The sequence below is a fragment of the Cetorhinus maximus genome, chromosome 2 (genome assembly GCF_964194155.1).
Source record: "Cetorhinus maximus chromosome 2, sCetMax3.hap1.1, whole genome shotgun sequence".
Lineage (NCBI taxonomy): Eukaryota > Metazoa > Chordata > Chondrichthyes > Lamniformes > Cetorhinidae > Cetorhinus > Cetorhinus maximus.
In genome coordinates this window covers 174,402,097-174,425,841 of record NC_135880.1, presented here as the reverse complement: position 1 = coordinate 174,425,841, position 23,745 = coordinate 174,402,097, and the positions used below count along the sequence as shown (strand labels likewise).

General features: G+C 45.4%; 1 protein-coding gene across 7 annotated transcripts in view; it reads left to right on the top strand.

Annotated features, from left to right (window-relative positions):
* The window catches only part of plppr1 (phospholipid phosphatase related 1), a 122,975-nt gene that overhangs the window by 83,816 nt on the left and 15,414 nt on the right, over positions 1–23,745 (top strand). For all 7 annotated transcript variants that reach the window (XR_013580599.1, XM_078570889.1, XM_078570864.1 and 4 more), the window contains 2 exons: positions 467–599; positions 11,678–11,928. Coding sequence is in view for 6 of the 7 variants with exons in the window: in XM_078570889.1 (XP_078427015.1) it covers positions 467–599; positions 11,678–11,928 (384 nt within the window). In the remaining variant the exon portion in view is untranslated. The remainder of the gene's footprint in view (positions 1–466; positions 600–11,677; positions 11,929–23,745) is intronic.

The following is a 23,745-nucleotide window of genomic DNA, read 5'->3' as shown; positions in this document are numbered from 1 at the left end:
GATTCCAAACCTATTAGACTATGATCTCCAGCTGTGCGGTGGGTCTCCCACACGCAATGAGACCCCCTAAAGGTCGCTGACCAATAGCCTTGTAATTATAACCCCCCCCCCCCATCCCCGCCCCTGCCCCCGCCATATGCCGGGGTCTAATTACGTCCATTCTGCCCTTGTCTGGGCGCAGTGTTCTGTTGTTAATGATTTTTATCTGTACTTGTTTAGATATTGCAGCTACAAGTTCATCCTGCTCGTAAACAGCAACCTGCTATGCTCAGCGCGGGTGTCGTGAGGACGTTTTCGCCTGCTGCAAAGAGGCAGGGCATGATGGGAAAATGGTCAACTAGCTTACTGTCTTACGCACATTACCTAATCCTATCCACCTTGACATTCTTGACGTCGCAAATTCTAACTTCTCTTTGCCTGCAACTTTAATATTCTGGGTTATCGTGTGTATTTGTTTTTGTTCCAGATTTTCATTGGTGAGATATCGATGTATTTTATAAAATCAACAAGAGAGAGCCTCCTCAATCAGGAGAAGACCATCATAACAGGAGAGTGCTGTTATTTGAGTCCTCTTTTCCGGAGAATAATAAGGTTTATAGGTGAGTCACCGTACGAAGCTGTTTCTATATTGGGAGGTGATTAGCTTCCATCCCATAAAATGACAGAGGCAGCATGGAAACCCAATTCCTCCTGAGAGCAAAGAAGGTTAGGGGGGAGATTTATTGGAGGTGTTTCAAATTAGGTGGGATTTTGATAGAGAAAATAATGAGAAACTGTTTCCACTGACAAGAGGGTCAGTAACCAGAGGACACAGATTTAAGGCAATTGGCAAAAGAACCAGGCAGGAGATGAGGAGAGTTTTGTTTAACATTATGAGTTATAATGGTCTGGGAGGGCAGTGGAAGCAGATTCAGTATTAACCTTTGGATAAACACTTGAAGGGAGAAAAATTGTATAGTCCTGGAGAAAAAGCAAAGGGGTGCAAATGATTGGACAGAGCTTTCAAAGAGCTGACACAAACACAATGGGTTGAATGGCCTCCTTCTGCACTGTAAGATTCTATGATTCTAGGTGCTGCTGATCAAAGTCTGTGATATCAATGTCTGCAACTCTACGGTGAGGGGCAGTAACAAAGAGGGTAATTTTGACATCTTTGAAACAACCTAAACTGGGCCAGGTCAATATAGCTGCCTGTTGTACATCTCCCCAGTTTTCATTCAGTTTAAAAAATGGAAATCAGTACAGGAAGGAACACAGGAACAAGAGGAGGCCATTCAGTCCATCAAGCCTATTCTGCCATTCAATGAGATCGCGGCTGATCTGCCTTAATTCCATCTTTCCACTTTGGTTCCAAAACCCTGAATATCCCCTAACCCAGCAAAAATCAATCAATCCCAGCTTTGAAATTTTCAATTGAACCCTCAGTCTCAAACATTTTACTGGGGAGAGAGTTCCAGATTTCCAGTACCCTATGTGTAAAGACATGATTCTTGATGTCACCCTGAAAGACCGATCTCTAATTTTAAGTTTATCCCTAATGCCTTGGCTTGGACTCTTCCACCAGGTAGCATAGTTTCTCTCCATCAATTTTTAAAATCATTTTAAACATCTCAGTTAGATCGCGTCTTAATCTCCTATACTCGAGGGAAAACAAAGCCAGTCTATACATATACCTCATGATGGGGTTTGGGGGGTGCTGGGAGACTGAATCAATATCACTAGTTTATCTCTGGCATTTTTATCTGGTGGTGAAGATATAAGTGTGCAGTCTGACCAGTGAAATAATATCAAGTGTTACAATAAGAGAGGAACTGGGAATTGCAGCACTCTTAAAACAACTTCATAAAACTAGGCTGAAAACTTGGCTGTGCATTGCACTCTTCCAAAGCTTTCTTTGTGCATTTACACCTTCTGGAAGAATCAGTTGAATGATAAGAAGCATTGGTCATGGGTTCACATTTAGGAGTAACCATATTCATTTAAAGACCAAATCTCTTAAGCTTTTGCAGGGACGCCGTGTGGATTTCAGTTTACAAAGTTTATCTGTTCCACACAGTGCGCGTGCCTTCTTATAGTGATGCTACACACACTCTGAGACACAAATAAATTAGTCTTATTTTTAATTCAGGGGATTGTTTAGTACTTTCCATTCCACAGCATTTTTCAACCTTTATTAAAGGTTATTATTATAAAATGTTTTGCTGTGGTGTAATGCAGTAAGTAGTGACTAGGGCCAGGGTTTTGACCTTACTGGGCAGGTGCGGTGGGCGGGCCTGGGAGCGATTGTGAAGCCAAACACCGCCCGCAATCAGGCCCCGACCATGATTTCAACCATAAGGTTGGACGGGCAGTGAAAAATTTTGGTTAATTATTACTTTAATGGCCTTAATAGGCCTGTTCATTGTCGGCGGGCGCGCTGCCGACTCCTGTGTGCACCCACCGAACGAAATATCGCGCGAGTGCGCATTGACGTTGGGACACTCGCTCGACGTCATCACGTATCATTTTACGCTCGAGCGGGTTGGGCGCGCGCCCGCCCACTCAGCGCAAACTTCTGCGGTTCCCATATCTAATGCTTCGTATTGGCAGCTTTCCAACCCTTGCAGTTTCCCAAGGCAAGGATGCGCTTATATACTGCAGCACTGGTCTTGGTGGAACAGTGGGGGTTAATTCAACATCTCTATCTGCTGTGATCCCCAACTAAAACAGCAACCTGCATTTATATAGCACCTTTAACAGTGAAACATCCCAAGGCGCTCCACAAGGTGCATAATCAAGCAAACTTTGACACCGAACCATAGAAGAGATTAGGACGGCTAATCAAAAGTGTGGTCAAAGGAGGAGGTTTTAAGGAGCGTTATAAAGGAGGATAGAGAGGCAGAGGAATTTGAGAAGGAAATTCCAAACTTCAGGATCAAGGCAGCTGAAGGCACATGAACACCAGTGGCGGGACAGAAAATTCCACCCAGTCTTTCTAATCAACGAATCTCTGCTAATTGTACAACCAAAATATTCATATATGTAACTGTTAAATCGTGCCTGGGAGAAATGATGGGTTAAAATGGTGACTTAAATGTGCCACCTAGTTAAGCACAGCAATGAGACAGGGTGCCACTAATAGAATACTTAGCAGCTCGAGCAGATGTTTCTTCAGTGTAGTGTCCTTTACTATAGCTTCATAAAATATTTGCATTTTTACTGTAAACTTTTGTCAAATTATGAAGAATGTGCCTTTTGAAAGCTGCTTTGAAACCAGGTCATAAATGTTTAATTACAGATATTTGGAAAGCCTGCATTTAAGAGAAAGCTTGATGCATTTATATGAAAAGAGGGAATAGATGGCAGGGTTGGAAGAGCTTGAGAGTGGGAGAAGGCTTATAAACACTGACATGGACCTGTTAGGCTCAGTGACCTGTCTGCTCTTGTGTTTTTGATTCTACGTAATTCTAGAAAGGGTAGTGTGGTGATGATGTGTTACAATACACTCAGGGAATCGGAGTTACTGTGGTACACTTTTACATGCATGTTGTATCAGGAACTATGGATAGTGATGGTAGAGGCTCCAATGTTCTTTCCATCACATAGCTGACCAGGAATCTCTCCCATCCTTAGCACCTGCTATTGGCATTGGTAGGATTTACAGGTTGATAGTCAACCTGTTTGGCCATGTTATGAGCACAACTTCCTTGGCCATCAAGTCCTGGGGTCGAACTCGAACCCAGAGCTTCTGCACCCTTCCCACTGCACCACAAGACTCCCAGAAAGGGGAGATTAGTTTTTTTTTTCATTTATGGGATGTGGTTGTCACTGGCTAGGCCAGCATTTATTACCCATCCCTAATTGCCCTTGAGAGGGTGGTGGTGAGCTGCCTTCTTGAACCGCTGCAGTCCATGTGATGTAGGTACACCCACAGTGCTGTTAAGTAGGGAGTTCCAGGATTTTGACCCAGCGACAGTGAAGGAACGGTGATATATTTCCAAGTCAGCATGGTGAGTGACTTGGAGGGGAACTTCCAGGTAGTGGTGTTCCCATCTATCTGCTGCCCTTGTCCTTCTAGATGGTAGCAGTCGTGGGTTTGGAACGTGCTGTCTATGGAACCTTGGTGAATTCCTGCAGTGCATCTAGTAGATGGCACACACTGCTGCTACTGTGGGTTGGTGGTGGAGGGAGTGAATGCTTGTGGATGTGGTGCCAATCAAGCGGACTGCTTTGTCCTGGATGGTATCAAGCTTCTTGGTGCTGTGTTTATTGTACTAGTAATCCAGAGATCTTAATGCATAATCTGGAGAATTTGAGTTCAAATAGCACCATGGTATCAGCATTCAAGTACTTTGGCCAAATAGCCTCGTGCTATGAAGGTTGATGGTGCCTGTGGCTTTATGAGCCAGGATAAGTTACATAGAATTACATAAAATATACAGCACAGAAACAAGGCATTTGGCCCAACTGGCCCTTACCAGTGTTTATGTTTACAGTACCTGCATAACTCTCTGTTTCCTTCTTTCTAGTGGCTTCAGAAACTCGGAAAAGGTACAAAAGAAAATGTGGATTGGATCTGTTTTTAGGGACGTTAATTCGCGAGGAGTGTGAATTTAAATAGCTGAGCATCTTTTACCACTTCCCCCATCTTCTAACTTAATTAAAATAGGGATATTAGTAATGAAGACTAAGCAAGAGTCAGTTCAGCTGAAATGATAGCAATTGCTGGCAAATTAAAAACTGATTTGGGCTTAATTTGCATCTAATCTAGACTGGTCTTCACTGACAGTCTATTGGGACACAGTATATAATTTTCCCTGTCTGAACTGTAAATGGAGGTCAAAAGATATATGGGCATCTGGTCTACCAAGGGTCAGAGTTCAACGAGAGGGCCCCAGGGCAGTATTATGAATATTACTGACATTGATCTATTCATAACCAAACCATGGAGGTTAAACATGTGGAGGGAAGCCATCTGTTTTCTTCACCACAATAGTGAAACCCACTATTAGCAGTGCACACCCAGCCAGAAGCTAAACAAATTGGTTGTGTGCTTACTTCGGACCTATCAATTAATATTTTCAAAACACATTAGGATTGCTAGGGAGGTGATTGCACACATAAACTGTGAACAGCACACAAGGTGGCCATTCTGCCCCTCTTGCCTGTTCCACCTCCATAGAAGCGCTATCCAATTAGTCTCACTCCCCAGCCTCTTTCTCCGTTGCCCCGAAAATGTTTCCTTTTGAAGTATATACCCTACATATGGGGGCTGGTTAGCTCAAAGCCAGCATATGGTTCAGAATAATGCCAACAATGCAGGTTCGATTCCTGCTCTGGCTGAGGTAAACTTGGGGCCTGCCTCCTCACCCTGCCCCTGAGAGTGGAAAGCAACGACAAGCCACCACTGACAAAAATAAAACTGCCAAGAAAATAGCTCAGGTTGAAATAACAACACATAATGAGCCAAGGACCTTCCAACAGGCAGAGCACTCATGGAATGGAATGGAATAGAATCCTATTCATAAGCTGGTGTAAATTTGATTTTCCCTCAGTCCTGATAGTTAAGCATGGGCCACACAATCGGTTGAGCTAAGCCCCAGAACCATTTTGAATCCTGGGCCCCAGCTGAAGGAGGCCCACTTCTCCCTCCATCACTACCACCGCTCCATCTTGCTGGGAAATCTGGTTGAAAGCTAAAACAGTACCTGGTTCTGAATGATATCATTAGACCCTGACTTTTACTGTCAAAGAGGCCCTCATCACCGGCCGGGTCTGAAGGCTTTCTGACTGCAGTGACAATGGCAGGCGGTGCAGTGGGGATTGGGCGAGAAGGGAGCTGTAAGAATTTTTAGTGTGCTCATGGCAACCCCAGCACCACCAACCACACCCCCCCACCCCCCACCCCTCCTGTCCAACCCATGCCATTCTGTTCTCACCAGGTGCGAGGGGTTAAAATTGAGGATTTTAGTCTCATACTGCTCGTCTATGGTCCTAATGCTTGGAAGGGTGATGGAAGCAGATTCAATAGAAACTTCCAAAAGGGAATTGGGTAAATACTTGAAAAAAAATGCAGGACTATGGGGAAAACACAGGGGAGTGGGGCTTGCACTTTCAAAGAGCTGGCACAGGCACGATGGGCTGAATGGCCTCCCTCTGTACTGTGCGATTCTTTGAGCTTGGTTGCTACAGTCTGGCAAAACAGTAACCCTGGTCAGCCAAGACGCAGCAATATCTAATTGAGCGAACACCCCTTGGAAGCATTTCTGTTAAATTATGACAAGGAACTTCTTCTGTGGCATCCAATTTATTTTAAAAATCAATAGTTTTCTCACGGTGATGTGCCAAACCTCGTGGGGCTTCTTATAGAGGGATATGGTCTGGTGTAACATTTCATTTTTAAAATCGTTGTCAGTGCAATGCTGCCCCTGATGGACATTTGAAGGGAAACTGAAATCGAAAAGGCCTGTTTCCAGTGTTCTCACTCTGACCTGCATTCTGTGCGAGAGGTTCATGCACATTTAAAAATTTGGCTGGGAGTCACTGCAGGTTCACACACGCTGGGAATTTGCAGCCACGATGTTAAGTTACACTTAAAGAGACAGGGCGGCGTAAATCCATCTGGGGCCCGAGCGCAAAGGAGGTGAATCAGCAGCTAGGTTTCACTCTGCCCAATTTCCTCCTCCATTCAGTTTCTAAGACAAACTTATATTCCAAAGCCTTCATGAAAAACGCTCGGTAAATCTCCTCTTCACAAACGAGCGGCGTAAGGTCCGCCCCGCGCCAACTATACATCACTTATGTGTGGCGTTACTCTTATCAAAACGGAGCCTGATTTTTTTTTTTTGTGGACTGTTCTATGTTCTGACATGAAATAACACGGTCTGCCCAATGCCTTTTAGTGAGGACGGTCCCTCCTTTAATTGTTGGAGTGGAAAGAGTTAATGCAGCTACTTCTGAGCCACTAGAATACAGTGGCCTGTAATTCGTTACCTATAGGGAAACCAGCTCTTAGTCCGGTAAGCACATTGAATCAAACGCTGTCTTGTTCCATTAGTGAGCCTGGATATCTAAGGGAGTACACGTGCAGTTTGACTGCCTCAAATGGCATTAAAAATACATTTTTCATTGCAACCTTCTTTGAAGATGTATGGTATTTAATCTCATGGGTTTGTTGGAGGATGCACTGCAGGAAGTAGTGTGGGCCAATAATTCCTCACGCAGCAACATGGCTAGCTGCACAAACTGTAAGAAGGTTCTTGCATTCTGGAGGCAGCTCGCAAAGATGTGAGAATGAAGTATTAATGCAGCGCTGAACCAGGAGGATTAATTCCTTCCTCTCCATGTCAGCCGTGACTGAGGTGGTAGCACTCTCAGCTCAAGGTTCCCGGTTCAAGCCCCAGTCCAGGATTTGAGTGCAAAACCAAGGGCAGCGCTCCACACGTGATATTGCGGGAGTGCTGCTGTCTTTCAGGTGAGAGGTTAAACTGAAGCCCCCTGTCTGCTCTCTCAGGCAGATCTGTAAAAGATTTTATGGCACTGTTTTGGAGAAAAGCAGCTCCCTGGAGTCCTGGCCAGCACCTATCCCTCAATCAACATCACAAATCACACTGTCTGGTCATTATCACATTTCTGTTTGTGAGAGTTGGCAGGGTGCAAATTGGCTATTGCGTTTTCTACATTATAACAGTGACTGCATTTCAAAATTACTTCATTGGCGGTAAAACGCTTTGAATTGTCAGGTGGCCGTGAAGAGCGCTTTATAAATGCAAGCCTTTCTTTCTCCATCTCACCCTCAAATACAAACTTTGTGGGGTAAACCCTGCTCATGGTGAAATTGTCCCTGTAGATGACGTGCTGCACTATCAACCACAGAAATGTCATTCAAAGGGAGCTGTTAAATGCTTGAAGATTCCAGGAAATTAAATTATCACACTGATATTCTGGATCAGTTTATTTTTAATTAGGGCAACAAATTATTTAGCCTAGTTTCTGTTTTGTTTATGCAACTTGATTGATAGTATAGCATGCTACCAAATATTAGTGCCCTTGCCACCTCCTCTCAAAGAAATAATCCTTCAATTGTTCTTAGATTTACCACTCCCCTTACTCTTACTTCATTCTAATGCACAGGAACACAAATCAATAATGCTTAATTACCCACCCTTGCTTTTAATTACTCAAATCATTTACATGTAGAGGTAATGCATGCGCGAAAGAGCACAGGCCCCGACTCTCCCTCCTCCCTCTGACCGCACAGGTAGCGCAGCAATCTCCATAAGGCACGGAGCTGCCTCAGGGAGATTAAGTTGATAAAAAAATTTTGTTATAAAGTAAAAAATTATTTAAACGTCCCCTCATGTGACAGTGTCACATGAGCTGGGAGATGTTTGTTAATGTAGCAAAATGTATTAAATTATTTTATAAAACCTTCATGAAACCTCACCGTGCCCATGGATGAGGTTTCCTGAAAAAAGTGAAGGCTGCCTGGGCTCTCCATCTGCCCAACAACTTTAAGGTTGGACGGGCAGCATTGTTAATATGGTTACATTTTTAATGGCCTTAATAGGCCGTTGACAGTTTGGCGGGCACGCAGCTGACTTTGACACGCGCCCGCCGAATGAAAGATCAAAATGACGCGCGGTGACCTCGGGACGCACGCCTGACATCACCTCGCATCATTTTACACGGCGGTGTGTCGGTCCCGCCCCTGCACGCTGATGGCAATATTCTGCCCTTAGCAATTGCCAGCAGTGTACCGGGTTCCAGAATTAATTTACAAAATGCTTAGTTGTAAGAATCCAGGGACCAGAGATTCATCAGAGTACCATATGAACGTTAGCAAAATCCAGGAATGGCTTCCCTCTTCCAAGAAGTATTATAGCACAACTGCATCTATAGTGTTTGTGGAATGCTTTGCATTCAGAAAAAAAGCTGCCCTCAATGGTGAGATCGTTCACCTATATCTGTGTTAATCTGTCCAGTGACCTTTCCATTGTGTTTCTTCTGTCCTCTGCCTGAAGGCAGGTCTGACCCAAAGTGCCATGTTCTCCACCATGGGCTGGGCAAGGTGACATATCCCAAATCCGCTCCAGCCAGAATGGGGATCGAATCCCATACTGTTGGCACCAAACTGATCCATCCAGCTGCCCAGCTAACTGAGCCAACTGGACCCCCAAGGAGTCTGAGTTGCTGCGGCAACATACACTTATACATGTTTATTGTTGTAGCCTGAAGCTATGGATAGTGAATGGAGGCTCCAATTTCTTCCCATCACATGGCTGACCAGGAATCTCTCCCACTCTTACTGCCTGCTATTGGCATATTTCTGTAGTTACCAACCTTCAAATTCCTTCACCCATCCATATGGCCTTTCCTTAGGCCTTATTGCTGTCCATCATTGGTGGGATGATTTTTTTATTATTCTTTCATGGGACATGGGCATCGCTAGCTTGATCAGCATTTATTGCCCGTCCTTAGTTGCCCTTGAGAAGGTGGTGGTGAGATGCCTTCTTGAAACGCTGCAGTCCGTGTGTAGTAGGAACACTGTTAGGAAGGGAGTTCCAGGATTTTGACCCAGCAGCAGTGAGGGAATGTTGGTCCCTAACTAGCTGCCCTTTCACACCTGAAAAGCTGACGCCAGCTGCTGGAAATTGGGGGAAAGTACGCCTCAGCCACCTGACGGGGCTGTGAAGGAGTGAGCATCCTGCTCACGAGAAAGCCACGAGGCAGCCTGAAAGCACAAATTGAGTTGCTGTGCCGTTCACGCTCTGCCTATTTGTAGCAGACATTGAGCGGGGACTGAACAGCCCGTTCATGAGGCAACCCAAGAAATGTTTCACTCTTGATATCCATGGGAGGAGAAGGGAGGCTCCTCCTGATCCCGTGGAAGTACTGGTGGCCAGACACCCGCCTGCTGATGCCATTGCCCCCAGCACTCAACCTTCCCGCTGGGCCATCGCCGCAGGATCCGGCCAATATCCCGCCCACCCATAGCTTCAACAGGGTGTCCACAGGGAACCTGCAGCTTGGGTGGGGGAGCCTTCCCCCTCCCATGTCCTGGATCTGTGCCAATACTTTGTCTCTTTTTCAACTCAGGAATGAGTGCAACAAGACTGATGTTTGGGCTATACTGTGAAGCAGGAGTGTTCAGCCTGCGATATGCCCGTAAGCTTTTACTTTGGGCACTTCTGCTAATCTTCAGTTCTACAGTCTGGAAGGCAGGTAAATGGCTGCCCCATAATTGATGAAGCATTTCAAATCCCATCGTGGCAGATGTGAGGATTTCATATCAATTTAAAAAAAACACATTCTGTGAATTAGAAGCTGGTATCAGTAAAAGTGACCATATGATATTGGATTGTCATCGAAATGTAACTGGTTCACCCATGTCCCTTAGTTATGCCTTTTTAATGTGACCCCAGCTCCCTTGCCAACATAGCTGACTCTTATCTGCTCTCTAAAGAGCCCCAGTAAGTCACTCAGTTGTACCTTACCGCTACAAAGAATAGCGACTCAGGAAGGCGGCACATCACCGCCATCTCAGGGAATATTGGGAATGGACAATAAATTCCAAAATCCTGAGAATGAATAATAATTTTTAAAAATCAGAAAGCGTCTTATTTCTTTTTCGCAGAAATCGGGAAGTTTAAAGAGCAGAGTCTGAAGCTTCCAAGATTCTAAGATTTGAGCGAGGGGAGAGATGGGGAGTGGAAGGAAAGGAGCATGGAGAGCGCTTGGCCCTTTTGAATAAAGGAGTGTGGGAATTTTTGTGATGGGGGACTTGGAATTTTTGTGCATGGGAGTGTTGCTTTTTATGGGCAGTTCTCACAATTCCTTACACAGGAGAACTATTTTGTTCTGTAGATTTTGAGAGATTTATAGCATTTGGATGGCTTTGATCTTTTGCGCATTCAGAGTTTGATTGCTGTGTGGCCCTCATGCGTTCCACTCAGTGGGTGTGAGTCGTCCCCCAGCTCCAAAACATTGGATATTCCTATTTTGAAAGGATTGGTCAGAATGATGTGAAAAACCTGGGGCTGAATCTCCCGGTCGGTGTGCAGGGGCGGGCCCGACACGTAAAATGGCGCGCAGTGACGTTGGGCGTGCATCCCAATGTCATCACGCATCATCTCGATATTTCGTTCCGTGGGCGTGCGCCATAGGCGGCTGCGCACCCGCCGAAATGTCAACGGCCTATTTAGGCCATCAAAAAGGTAATTAAACTAGTTAAGAACGCAGCCCGTCCAACCTTAAGCTTGGCGGGCAGGTGGAGAGCCCAGGCGGCCTTCGCATTTTTCAGGAAACCTCACCCACGGGCGGGATGTGTAGGGCGTGAAAGAGCGCGGGCCCCAACTCTCCCTCCATCCCCTGCCCGCACAGGTAGCGCTGAATGCTACCGGCTGCGCGTTAACGCTGGGTGGGCCTTAATTGGCTCGCCCACATAAAATGACGGCGCGCAGCCGATCGTGGGCGGCGATCGGCTCCACGCCCGCCACCACCCGCTCCCGCCGAGCCCGCCCGCCATACGAAAAATTCTCCCCCCTGAAAATCAGCTAGGAAGGTAGGTTTAGATAACTAGCTGAGTTTGGTGTCAAGCATTTAAGTGGCTGAGTGAGGCAGCATTGTAGTTGAATCTCAGATCACAGAAAAGAGTAACATCTATTCATCAGTTTTGTGTTTCTTTCTTCCCCAATAGGTGTGTTTGCCTTTGGACTGTTTGCTACGGATATATTTGTAAACGCAGGCCAAGTGGTCACGGGGAGCCTAACCCCATACTTTATAACCGTTTGCAAACCCAATTACACAGGAGCTGATTGCCATTCCCGTTCCCGATTCATAACCAACGAACGCATCTGCACTGGCAACCCCGAAGTCATTGCAAACGCACGGAGGTCCTTTCCATCGAAGGATGCGTCTTTGAGTATCTACTGTGCCTTGTATGCCACGGTAAGAGCGTGTTTCATCGCAGGTGTCCTTCACATGGCTGATGCACTTCCATTCAAATGGCTGGGCCCATGTTCTGGAACTGAATTTTGCTGTCCCACCTTAGTGGCTTGGTTGCGGTGTTAAGTTCTTCATTTAATATCACAACTACAATGGTCCTTGCCCTTATATAATGCCTTTAATGTCGCAAATGGGGCCCCATGGTGCTCCACAAGAATGTTATCAAACAAAATTTTTGTTGACTTGGATTTTGACTCGGATTCAGGGATAGAAGGTACTTTAGCTAAATTTGCAAATGACATCAAAATAGGTGAGAAAGTAAGTTGCAATGAAGAAATAAGAAATTTACAAATGGATATGGACAGGTTAGGTGAATGGGCCAAAATTTGGCAGATGGAGTTTAACGTGGATAAGTGTGAGGTTATCCATTTTGGTTGGAAGAATAAAAAGGTGACTTATTATTTAAATGGAGGGAAACTTCAGAATGCTTCAGTGCAGAGGGATCTGGGTGTCCTCGTGCATGAATCGCTGAAAGCTAGTATGCAGGTACAGCAGGTAATAAGGAAGGCAAATGGAATTTTGGCATTTATTGCTAAAGGAATAGAGTATAAAAATAGGGAAGTGTTGTTGCAACTGTACAAGGCATTGGTGAGACCGCATCTGGAGTTCTGTGCACAGTTTTGCTCCCCTTACTTGAGGAAGGATGTAGTTGCATTGGAGACGGTTCAGAGGAGGTTCACTAGATTGATTCCAGAGATGCGGGGCTTGTCTTATGAGGAGAGATTGAGCAGTTTAGGCCTATATTTGCTATAGTTTAAAAGAATGTGAGGAGATCTAATTGAAGTATATAAGATGCTAAAGGAGATAAATAAAGTAGGTGTGGAGCAGATGTTTCCCCTTATGGGGCATTCTAGATCGAGAGGCTATAGTTTTAGGCTAAGGGGTAGTAGATTTAAATCAGAGATGAGGAGGAATTACTTCTCTCAAAGGGTTGTGAATCTATGGAATTCACTACCTCAGAGTGCAGTAGATGCCGGGACGCTGAATAAATTTAAGGAGGAGATAGACAGATTTTTAATTAGTGATGGGTTGAAAGGTTATGGGGAGAGGGTGGGAAATTGGAGTTGAGGCTGAAATGAGATCAGCCATAATCGTATGGAATGGCGGGGCCGGCTCGAGGGGCTGAACTGCCTATTCCTGCTCCTAGTTCTTATGTAAAATTTGACATGAGCCACATACGGGGGTATTAAGAAAGGTGACCAAAATCTTGCTCATAAAATGTGTTATAAGGAGCATTGTAATGGAATGGGAGAGATAGGAGGTGGGAAGGTTTAGTGAGAGAGCAGGGAGAGAGTAGGGCCTTCATGAGTGGAAATTCTGTAAATCAGGGATGCCAAGAGGCCATAACAGGAGGGGGCGCAGAGATTTTTGCAGCTGGTAGGTTTGGCAGAGTTTAGGGAGGGCACAGGCTTGGTGGCATTTAAGAAAAAAGATGAGAATTTTCTTTTAAATCTGAGGCAAGGACCAATGCAGGTCAACAATTAAAGGGGTGATTGGTGAATGGCACCTGGTGTGAGTTGGATACAGAGTGAGGGCAGCAGAGTTGGGGATGAGCTGAAGTGTGTGGAGGGTGGAAGGAGGGTAGGCCGCCAGGAGTGCATCAGGATAGTTGGGCACAATGCAGTGCCCACGCTCATGGCAAGTTTGGTAGTGGGTGGCATTTAATTGGGCAGGAGCATAGCAGGTGGAGACTCTGCTGCCTTCCTGTCATGCCCTGATTAAATCTGTGACTGGGAGGTCCGTAGATGACCTTCCCCCTCGCGGCCAATTTGAGGCCCTTAAGCGGGCAATTAATGCTTACTTAAGGGTCTCATCCCACTGCCGCTAGTATTCACCCAGCGGCAGGCAGGGGACTCGCCATGTGGGGAACCTGAAAAGCAAATCATGTTGGGATTGCTTGCGGGCTTCCAGAGAGGGTCCCTCATTGAAAGGCACTCAGTACCTGATGGAGGGAGCAGGCACCAGGAAGTAAGGGATGTCGGGAACTCTATTTTAACACATTTGCATCTTGTTATAAGCCCTGCTTGCCGGAATCATCCTCCCACACTGGATCACTTGGGCACATTGGCGTGATTGTATGTCGACGTGTTTCAAAACTGTACATAAGCGACGTTCACCTGGCGAGCTGCACTTTGCTCGGGATGTCGAGGTTTGTTTGCCCACCTTGCTTCAAGCAGTACTCGTGGTCATCAGTGCCAGGCAGCACCACATCACTTCTTAGGGGGGGCTCACGTGCAGCTCTCTACCTACCAGACCAGCCAGAAGGCGGGGGTGGTTTTGTATGGCTGCAGGGCTAGGGCTTGCTTGAGGGAGGGGGAGAAGTGGCCTCAGGCAAGGGAAGAGGCTGCAGGACGAGAGCTATACTGGGGAAGGGAGGTATCCCAGGGTGTGTGTGGAGGGCACATGTTGATCTGTGCATGTGGCCTCAAGATGGTGAGGGCTTAGGAGGCAGTCTCCAGAGGAGATGAGGCCAGATGGAGATGTGAGGGTGTGTGTGAGAGAATTAGTGGTGATGTCCCTTGAGCTGGCAGTGAATGAGATGCCAGGGAATGTGTGATGGCCTTGTGAGTGTGTGAGTTTAGAGTGATAAAATGGTTGCCTTACCCTGGCGGCACAGATGAGATCATTTATCTGTTTTCTCCACTGGATGGCTGACCTCCTGTTTACAGCATTGGCACTGACCACCTCTGCCACCGCCTCCCAAGCCAGAGTGGTGAGACTGATGGGTCTCCTGCGGCCAGAATTGGGGGTAGAGGACACGTGGTGGGCCTCCACAGTATCCAGAAGGCATCCCAGGGATGCATCTCTGAATTGAGGGGCTGCACATTCCTTGGCTTTTGATGCCATGTCTTCAGCAGAGCAGTCCTGGGCTGCAAGCGTTGAGAAGTGTGTGCGTAGCTGCAGTTTAAATATGGCGTCCTGCATGAGGAAGCAGCGAGGTAACGGTGTGGCAGGCAAATTGGAAGCCGCCAACCAGCGAGACGGCGTGTTTCCTGTGGCTGCGTAATTAATGAGGTGGGAAGGGGACAATACGGTGTGAAAACCCACCATTGCAGCCAGTGGGTAAAACGACTTTTTTTCCACCCACTACCGTGCTTTGTGCAAATCTGGGACAATTCCACCCTCAATATTGTCCCTACTGAGGCCTAATATCCACAACTGAAATAGAATATGTTTAATGTAAGATAAACATTGCACTCTGTGTATAACACATACAGATGCTTGTTAATACAGCATTGTATTGGCTTCAGCTAATGTCGGCAATTACTGGATGTTTGAGCAGAATCTAAGTCACTGGATTTGCAGCTGTGCTTAATCTATCCTGGTAATTATCATTTTCTATTTTTAAAATATTAATCCCTTAACCATCGTCAACATTAAAAAAGGAAAGCAATAAATAAACATTTTCCAGAGCTTTAGCAAATTAGATCAATTTTCCTTTTCATTAAAAATGGATCAAATTTCTAATGAAGTCAAATGATTCCTCACTTAAACTCCCCAACCCCCCTGTCTACTCCACTCCACGGTATATGTGATAGAGGGAAGCAGAGCCTTTGATTGTGAGCACTATAAGCCAGGGAGTCACTTAGCTATGCCTCAAGGATTTTGTCCATTTAATCACAGGTATCAGAAGTAATTTGTCTGTGTTTACATGATAAAAGGGCTAACTCCTGGACTCCAACATAACTCAAAATAAGCAAATTATCTATCTTTCTAAATTGTTCTTGTTCCGAATAAAAAAATGGGCTTAAATTAATGAGCAAATTTCCTATTTCTGTGCAAGTCCTATCTCCCCTGTTTGTTAATCTGTTTGTCTTGTAAATAATTTATCTCAAAAACTAATGGACAGATGCCAAATAAACTTGGTATTCAGGTAGGGCATGGGCCAAGAAAGGACTGTTCAGGTTTTGGTGAAGATATGGATCCAGATCCTTGAATTTTTTAAAGGAACAATTGGGAGATAGAGTGGATTGACTTTTTTAAAAGTATATTGTCGATTGCTTTAGAATGTTGTGGATTGTCTCTGTTGCAGTTGGTGCAATTAGTCACAGCTGTCAAAATGTGAGCAGAGTTTTCAAAGCAGGTTCTTGGATGTGGATTGGCCTGAAGCCTCCTCAGTGTGATGGAAGCCCTTAATAAGGAAATTTCTTTTTTCAGCTTTGCAATTACAGAACATCAACCGGGCAGGGAAAAGCCTCAGAAAAGAGCTGTGTAATTATAATAAGATTGAGTTAACCCAGCATGGTGGAGATATACGCTTTACTGAGTGCCCTCTTCACTTGTTGCACATGCTATTGTTGTGCACTGCTAGCAAAATGCACCAACTAATTGCACATTCTGTTACACTAGTTGAATGCCGACCTGCTGTTTGGTGATATTTTGTTCCTTATACTTACCATTCAACATAACTGTCAGGAGGGACTGAACAAGCTGGGGTTCTTCTCTCTAGAATAGAGAAGGCTAAAGAGGGACCTAATGGAGGTCTTTAAAGGGGTTTCATTGGGTAGGTGGAGAGAAGGCGTGGGAGAATCTAAAACTAGGGGTCATAAATATAAGATAATCACTTTTAAAAAATCCCAGTAAAGAATTCAGGAGAAGCTTCTTTGCCCAGACAGCATAGAATGTGCAACTCGCTACCATGTAGAGTGATTGACTCAAAGAACACAGGTGCCTTTAAGGGGAAGCTAGATAAACACGTGAGAGAGAAAGGAACAGAAGGATATGTTGATCGTGTTAGTTGAGGAAAGGTGGGAGGAGGTTCATGTGAAGCAGCTCTGGCATAGACCGGATGCATGGGCCGAATGGCCTATCTCCATGCTGTAAACTCCATGCAATTTTGGATTTTTGCCACACAGGCCGCTGTTGCTGTCAAAAAAGAATCACCTAGAAACCAATCTGACAGAGAGATCAGATTATTCTTCATGATGGTTGCTGTCAGGAAGATGGAGATTCAGAAATCAAGGTTGTCAACTGAAAGATTTGGAAGAGAAAAGTAACCTTCGAATAGCAGACTCCAAGGGCTAGATTTTACCGTTGGCGAGCGGGGGTGGGGCCTGCTTGCCGACTTGTAAAGTGAAGCGCAGTGACGTCAGGCGGAACTCCCGGTGTCACTGCGCTCCATTTAAATTTTCAGGAAGGTGGGGGCGCCGCAAAATCAGCTGTGGGCCTGACGACCTGTCAATGGCCACTTGAGGCCGTGGACAGATCAATTAAAGTAATTAATGGACCTGCCCCCCCAACCTTAAGGTTGGCAGGTCAGCCAGGAGCCGCGGCGAGAAGTGAAAAAAACATGAAACCTCATCCACAGGCGGAATGAGGTTTCATGTAGGGTTTTAACATTTTTAATAAAGTTTTTTTGGAAATTATGAACATGTCCCAACTCATGTGACATTGTCACATGAGGGGACATGTAAGGGAATTTTTTTTTTCTATTTTTAATATTTTTGAAAGTAGAGCCGATCTCCCTGAGGCTGCACTTAGCCTCAGGGAGATGAGTGCGCTCTTTCGTGTGTACGTGCGAAAGAGCGCACTCTCGATTTTGGGATTTCCCCCCCCCGCCCTCACCCCCCGGCCGCACTGGGAGCGCATAGCACTTCCCTGTGGACGTCACACTGGGTGGGCCTTAATTGGCCCGCCCACGTAAAATGGCGCCTTGCCTCCGATCGGAAGCGCACCCGCACGCGTCTGCCCATCAACATCCCCCCCCAACGGGGGGAAAATTCAGCCCCAAATTTCTGCTGCCAACACAGAACACTAAATAGTTTCTCTAGAGTAAATGGAAACAAATATGGGGCTGAATTTTTAGCCTCAATGGGAGTGGGCATGGAGGCCAGCGGAATATGAATATGAAATTCATATCACCGGCCAGCGTGAAGGTGCACAATCACAGGCCAGTTTCCCAGAGTTGGCGGAGGTGGGGGGTGGTGGAGGGTGAGTAGCAGAGGGGGTGGGGGGGGGGGGTGGGGGTGGATTCCCCCCATCCCTTGCAAATGTTATACGATGTGCCTACAAGCCATTGTAATGTAAAGGTGCTCGGCAGAGCAAGGGTTAACATGGAACTGGAGAATAACACCACCCGCAGTGTGGTGTATAGAGTCACATGGTAGCAGATTGAGTGAACAGTCTAGAGGACACTCTGGAACCAGCCTGCATGGAGGTAACAGCACTATGCATGACAGTAACCTGACATCTGTAAATAGTTAAAGGTTAACAATAAAGAGTTCATGTTTAAAAATGCAAGTCTTAGGTTCTCATCATTGAGATACCTAGAGAACCCATACCACAACAGCAATGGTGACCCAGCTACAAAGATCCAATTTTTATTTTACATTCAAAAGCATTGGAGAGAGGGTGCCTTTTCTTAGGGTGCCCTCTCGCTCAACCACCTGCATCCTGCTGCTGCTGTGGGGCCTCCTATTGGCACCCCCAGCCGCTGCCCCCTGGTCCAGCTTCCTAAGCCTGCTCTCCCTCAAGGAGGGTAACAGGTGAGTAACAGTTCTCCACATTGTGTGCGGGCTTCTGACCCCTGTTTGAGTCTGATGTCGAAGTCCTGAAGCCCGCAGGGACAATCCTGCCCATGTTATCTTAGCTTGCAAAGCCAGTTAAAGGGAGATTCCAAGGAGAAGCCTCATGAGTCCTGCCTGTAAGCTCATTTTGATGATAGAGCATTCATATGGAGGTTGGGATGAATCTAGTAGCAAAGGAAAATGTGACATATGTGACTTTTAACAACTCTGCATCAATCGAAGGGGAATGTCACAATAGGGGGAAAATGCAGGGTGGGAGAATGGTTTCGTAGTTGGATTTCCCAATCATCGGACACAAGTGGGAAAGGGAAATCAGAATGGAAGAGAAAATAAAATATTAATAACGGGTTTTCCTGGAGAGTTGAAGTGCAAATACTGAGAATATATAATCAAAAGGTAATTGTTGACATTTTTAATTAATTGTTGCACCCTCAGCTCCATTTCCTGCAAGTCCTCATCTTAGTCCAGTCCTTTTTTTTCTCACATTTATTCCTGAGATGTGGGCATCATTGGCCAGGCCAGCATTTATTGCCCCATCTCTAACTCAGAAGGTGGTGGTGAGATTCCTTCTAGAGCCTATTCAAATAATACTGAGAAGCCTTTGCCAGACTGCATTTTGTCTTATGAATTCACCGCTCAGAGGATCATTAGCAAACTGTAGATTGAGGAGTACAGTAGCAACAGTGTGCTGTTTTAAACATGTTTGCTGAAGGGATTCAGATTGAAGGGATTATTCTGCATTCAAAACCCTTGATTATGCATATTTTCAAATCAGCACCGATTGTGATATAATTTTGCAAAATCTCTGTGAAAAATACAGCACAAAGAATGGTGTTTAAATGTCAAGCCGCTTACGATTTATTCGAAGCTGCTCATACTCGATTAGGTCAGTGTTTGACATTTCTGAGATGTGGGTAAGGCCAAAATACTGCGGATGCTGGAAATCTGTATTAAAAACAGAAGATGCTGGAAAAACTCAGCAGGTCTGGCAACATCTGCGGAGAGAGAAACAGAGTTAATGTTTCAAGTCCGTATGACTCTTCCCAGCATTCTCTGTTTTTATTATACTAAAGTGTGGGGAGTTTTTTTGGTTAAAATTGCTGTTTTACTCTTGCGACTCTTGTATACGAGGTTTACAAAGTATTTCACTTCACCAACTGCTCCTCAAAGGAATCTTCAAGACTACTAGGCTGGTTGTATAACTCACCTAGCGAGCAAAATCTCTATTAATGTGGGCCAAAACTTTACAGTTCTCAGCACTGTGTTGTAATATTAACACAATTAAGTTCCTCACTCCTGTGCTCTCACAGCTAAGATCAGATTAGCGGTGCCAATAAAATACTGTTCTAGTCCATCAAAATAATTGTAAAGTTACAGTTCTGACTAAGGAAATTTTATCTTTTAGGGTTTTGGAGCTAAAGTATTTTCCTGTCTGGAACCTTTCCAAGAGTAGAGCTTAAGCTGAATGTCATTGCCATTAATCTCTTTAAAAATGACTTCATTGAGTCCCTATATTTGCAGAAGCCTCCAAACGTGACTTTAAACCAATCTTGAGTTATTTATCTAGCTTGCAGGAATTAATGTTTCAAAGTAGCCTTATTGCAAAGAGCCAAATATGCATGTGCTTAATGCCTTCTAGTGGTCGAATGATGTATTGTCTCTTAAAATGCGGTTTAATAAACCGTTCTGAGGATGCTGTGCAATACTTAAGCAATTCACCTTTGCAGTTCTGTTGAAGAGTCACACGGACTCGAAACATTAACTGCGCTCCTCTCCGCAGATGCTGCCAGACCTGCTGAGTTTTTCCAGGTATTTTTATTTTTGTTTTGGATTTCCAGCATCCGCAGTTTTTTGCTTTCACCTTTGTTAATGCTTTTCTTTCACTTCTTGAGCTCTCTGCCCAAAGGCAGGTCTGAACCCATAGCACCTCAACCTCCACCACAGGCAGGGCAAGGAGGCAGATCCCAAATCCACCCCAGAACAAGGATTCAAACCCTGTGCTATTGGCATCAATCTGATCCACAGCAGCAGTCCAGCCAACTGACCATCCCCCCAAAAGTCCAAATTGCTGTGGCAACATGCACTTTCTCAAGCATGTCATAGTTGAGCTGTGGATAGTAATGGTAGAGGCTCTAATTTCCTTTCCATCACATGGCTGACCAAGTATCTCTCCCGCTCTTACCGCCTGCCATTGGCATACTTTGGAAGGATTTATAGATTCATACTCAATCTGCTTGGCCATGTTAAGAACACACCTTCCATGGCATTCAAGTCCTGGAGTGGGTCTTGAACCAGAGCTTCTACTTCAGAAAAAGGGATCCTACCCACTGCACCACAAGAGCTCCCTTTCTTTCATCACTGAGCTTTATTGTGGGTTAGCTGAACAGTATAATTTGTTTGTACTTGTCCTCTGCTTGCAACTAAGTAAATGCTGAATGTATAAGACCATAGGACTATAAGACATAGGAGCAGAAGTGGGCCATTTGGCCCATCAAATCTGATCTGCCATTCATTGAGATCATGGCTGATTTGATAATCCTCAACTCCACTTTCCTGCCTTTTCCCCATACCTCTTGGTTCCCTTACTGATTAAAAATCTGTCTATCTCAGCTTTGAATAAACTTAACGACCCAGCCGCCAAGGTAAAGAGTTCCACAGTTTTACTAACTTCTGAGAGAAGAAATTCCTCCTCATCTCTGTTTTAAATGGGTGCCCCCTTACTCTGAGATTATGCCCTTAGGTCCTAGACTCTTCTACAAGGGGAAACAACCTCTCAGCATCTACCCTGTCAAGCCCCCTAAGAATCTTATATGTTTCAATGAGGTCGCCTCTCATTCTTATAAATTCTAATGAGTACAGGCCCAAACTACTCAGCCTTTCCTCATAAGAAAATCCCTACATACTTGGGCTTAACCTAGTGAGCCTTCTCTGGAGTGCCTCCAATGCCAGTATATCTTTCCTTAGATAAGGGGACCAAAATTTTTCACAATATTCTAGATGTGGTCTAACTAGTGCCTTTTATAGCTTTAGCAAGGCTTCCCTATTTTTATACTCCAGTCCCTTTGAAATAAAGGCTAACATTACATTTGCTTTCCCTATTACCAGTTGAACTTGTATGTTAGCTTTTTGGGAGTCATGCAAAGGGACTCCCAAATCCCTCTGTGCTGCATTCTTTCTTCTTTAAATAATATTTTGCTCCTCTATTCTTCCTGCCAAAGTGCATAACCTCACACTTTCCCACATTATATTCCATCTGCCAAGTTTTTGCCCACTCACCAATCCTACACGGTTTCTCTCACACTCTCTCGCTGTAATTGTGCTTGTTTTCTCCCGCTGACAGTAAGGATTCTTCCCGCATTAACTTTTTGGAGTTGGAGTGAATGAGTAAAGACTGTTGTTGAACTTTTTTTTGTCTTTTTTTTTTGGACACCAAGGGAATCAAGAGACATGAGGGCAGGGAGAGAAAAGATCAGCCATGATCTTATTGAATGATGGAGCAGGCTCAAGGGGCCAAATGGCCTACTGTTCCTATTTCTTATGCTCTTATGTTCTTAATGAAAGGGCTTCCATTCAAAAGGCATGCTAGATGGATAGTCTTGTTCAGACATGAGGGTGGGTTGGGTGGTTATTCTGTAGTAGCTAAGTGGGAAAGGGAAGGTTAACTAAAGTGTGGTATTGGTAGGCTACAGGACTTATAGAAACATAGAAAATAGGAGCAGGAGTAGGCCATTCGGCCCTTCGAGCCTGCTCCGCCATTCATTATGATCATGGCTGATCATCCAACTCAATAGCCTGCTATAGAGACATAGAATGATTTGGACCATTCTGTTATCCTGACTGCCAAGTGTTGGGAGGGGGAAAAGGGGTGTTATTGGATGAAAGGAGTGAGTTATTGTTACAAAGCACTGCTACAACACAAGATTCCCACACATGGTCTCATAATTGGTGAGTGTAGAAATCAGTAGAAGACGTGGCGTGTGGAATTAGAGTTGAGAAGGAATGCAAAACAGTCTCCATTGCATCTGCTGTCTGTTATATTTCCTGATATTCAATACTTGGATGGGCCTTAGTCCTCCATGTCCTTACCCTTCCCTCCTCTGGCCCTACAATTCCCTGAGATCTCTGCACTTTCCCAATTTTGACCTCTTGTGCTTCCTGCTCCATCATTGGCGACCATGTCTTCAGTTGCCTGGGCTCTAGCCCCTGAAATTCCCTCCCTGACTGTCTCCTCAGCTCTACCACTCTCTCTCCTCCTTTAAGATGCTCATTAAAACCTTCCTCTTCCCTGTCCTAACATCTCCTTATGTGGCTTGGTGTCAAATTGTGTTATGATGATGCTCCTGTGAAGACTTTTCACTGTGTTAAAGGTACTGGCTGGGATTTTCCGTGCCCAGCCAGTATCGGGGGTGTTTGGTGGCGTGAGCAGACAATATGGCGAGAAGGCCAAAAATCGATTTCACATCTTGAAACCAGTTTGTGATTGGCTGCTCTGCCCGCTGATGGCGGGCCACATTCCCCATCATCGGACAGCAGGAACTTCACTGTAATGCAACAGCATATCATTATATGGCCAGCCTGCTGGACTCATCCCTCTCCCACTGGATTGTCCGCCCACATTGGCGGGAAAACACGCCGACATGTTTCATGACATCATATATAAGGCATGTGCCTGGCGAACTGCACTTCGCTCGGGACTTCAAGGTTTGTTTGCCTACCTTGCTTCGGGCAGCACTCGTAGTCATCAGCGCCAGGCTTCACAGGCAGCACCACATTTCTTTTAGGGGAGGTCACGGATAGGTCTCTCACCTACCAGATCAGCCGTATGTGGGTGGCTTTTCAATGGCTTCAGGGTAAGGTCTTGCACAGGGAAAGGGGAAGAAGTGGCCTTAGGCAAGGGAAGAGGCTGCAGGGCTAGGGCTGTACTGGGGAAGGGGGGTATCCCAGGGTGTGTGTGTATCCCAGGGTGTTTGTGGGGGCACATGTTGGTCTGTGCAAGTGGCCTCAAAATGGTGCGGGCTAAGGAGGCAGCCTTCAGAGGAGATAAGGCCAGATGGACATGGGAGGGTGTGTGTGTGAGAATGGGTGGTGATGTCCCTTGAGCTGGCAGTGAGTGAGATGCCAGTGAATGTGTGATGAGCTTGAGTGTCTGAGTTTAGAGTGAAGAGATGGTTGCCATCCGTGGCTGCATGGATGAGATCATTTACCCTCTATCTGCATTGGATGGCCAATCTCT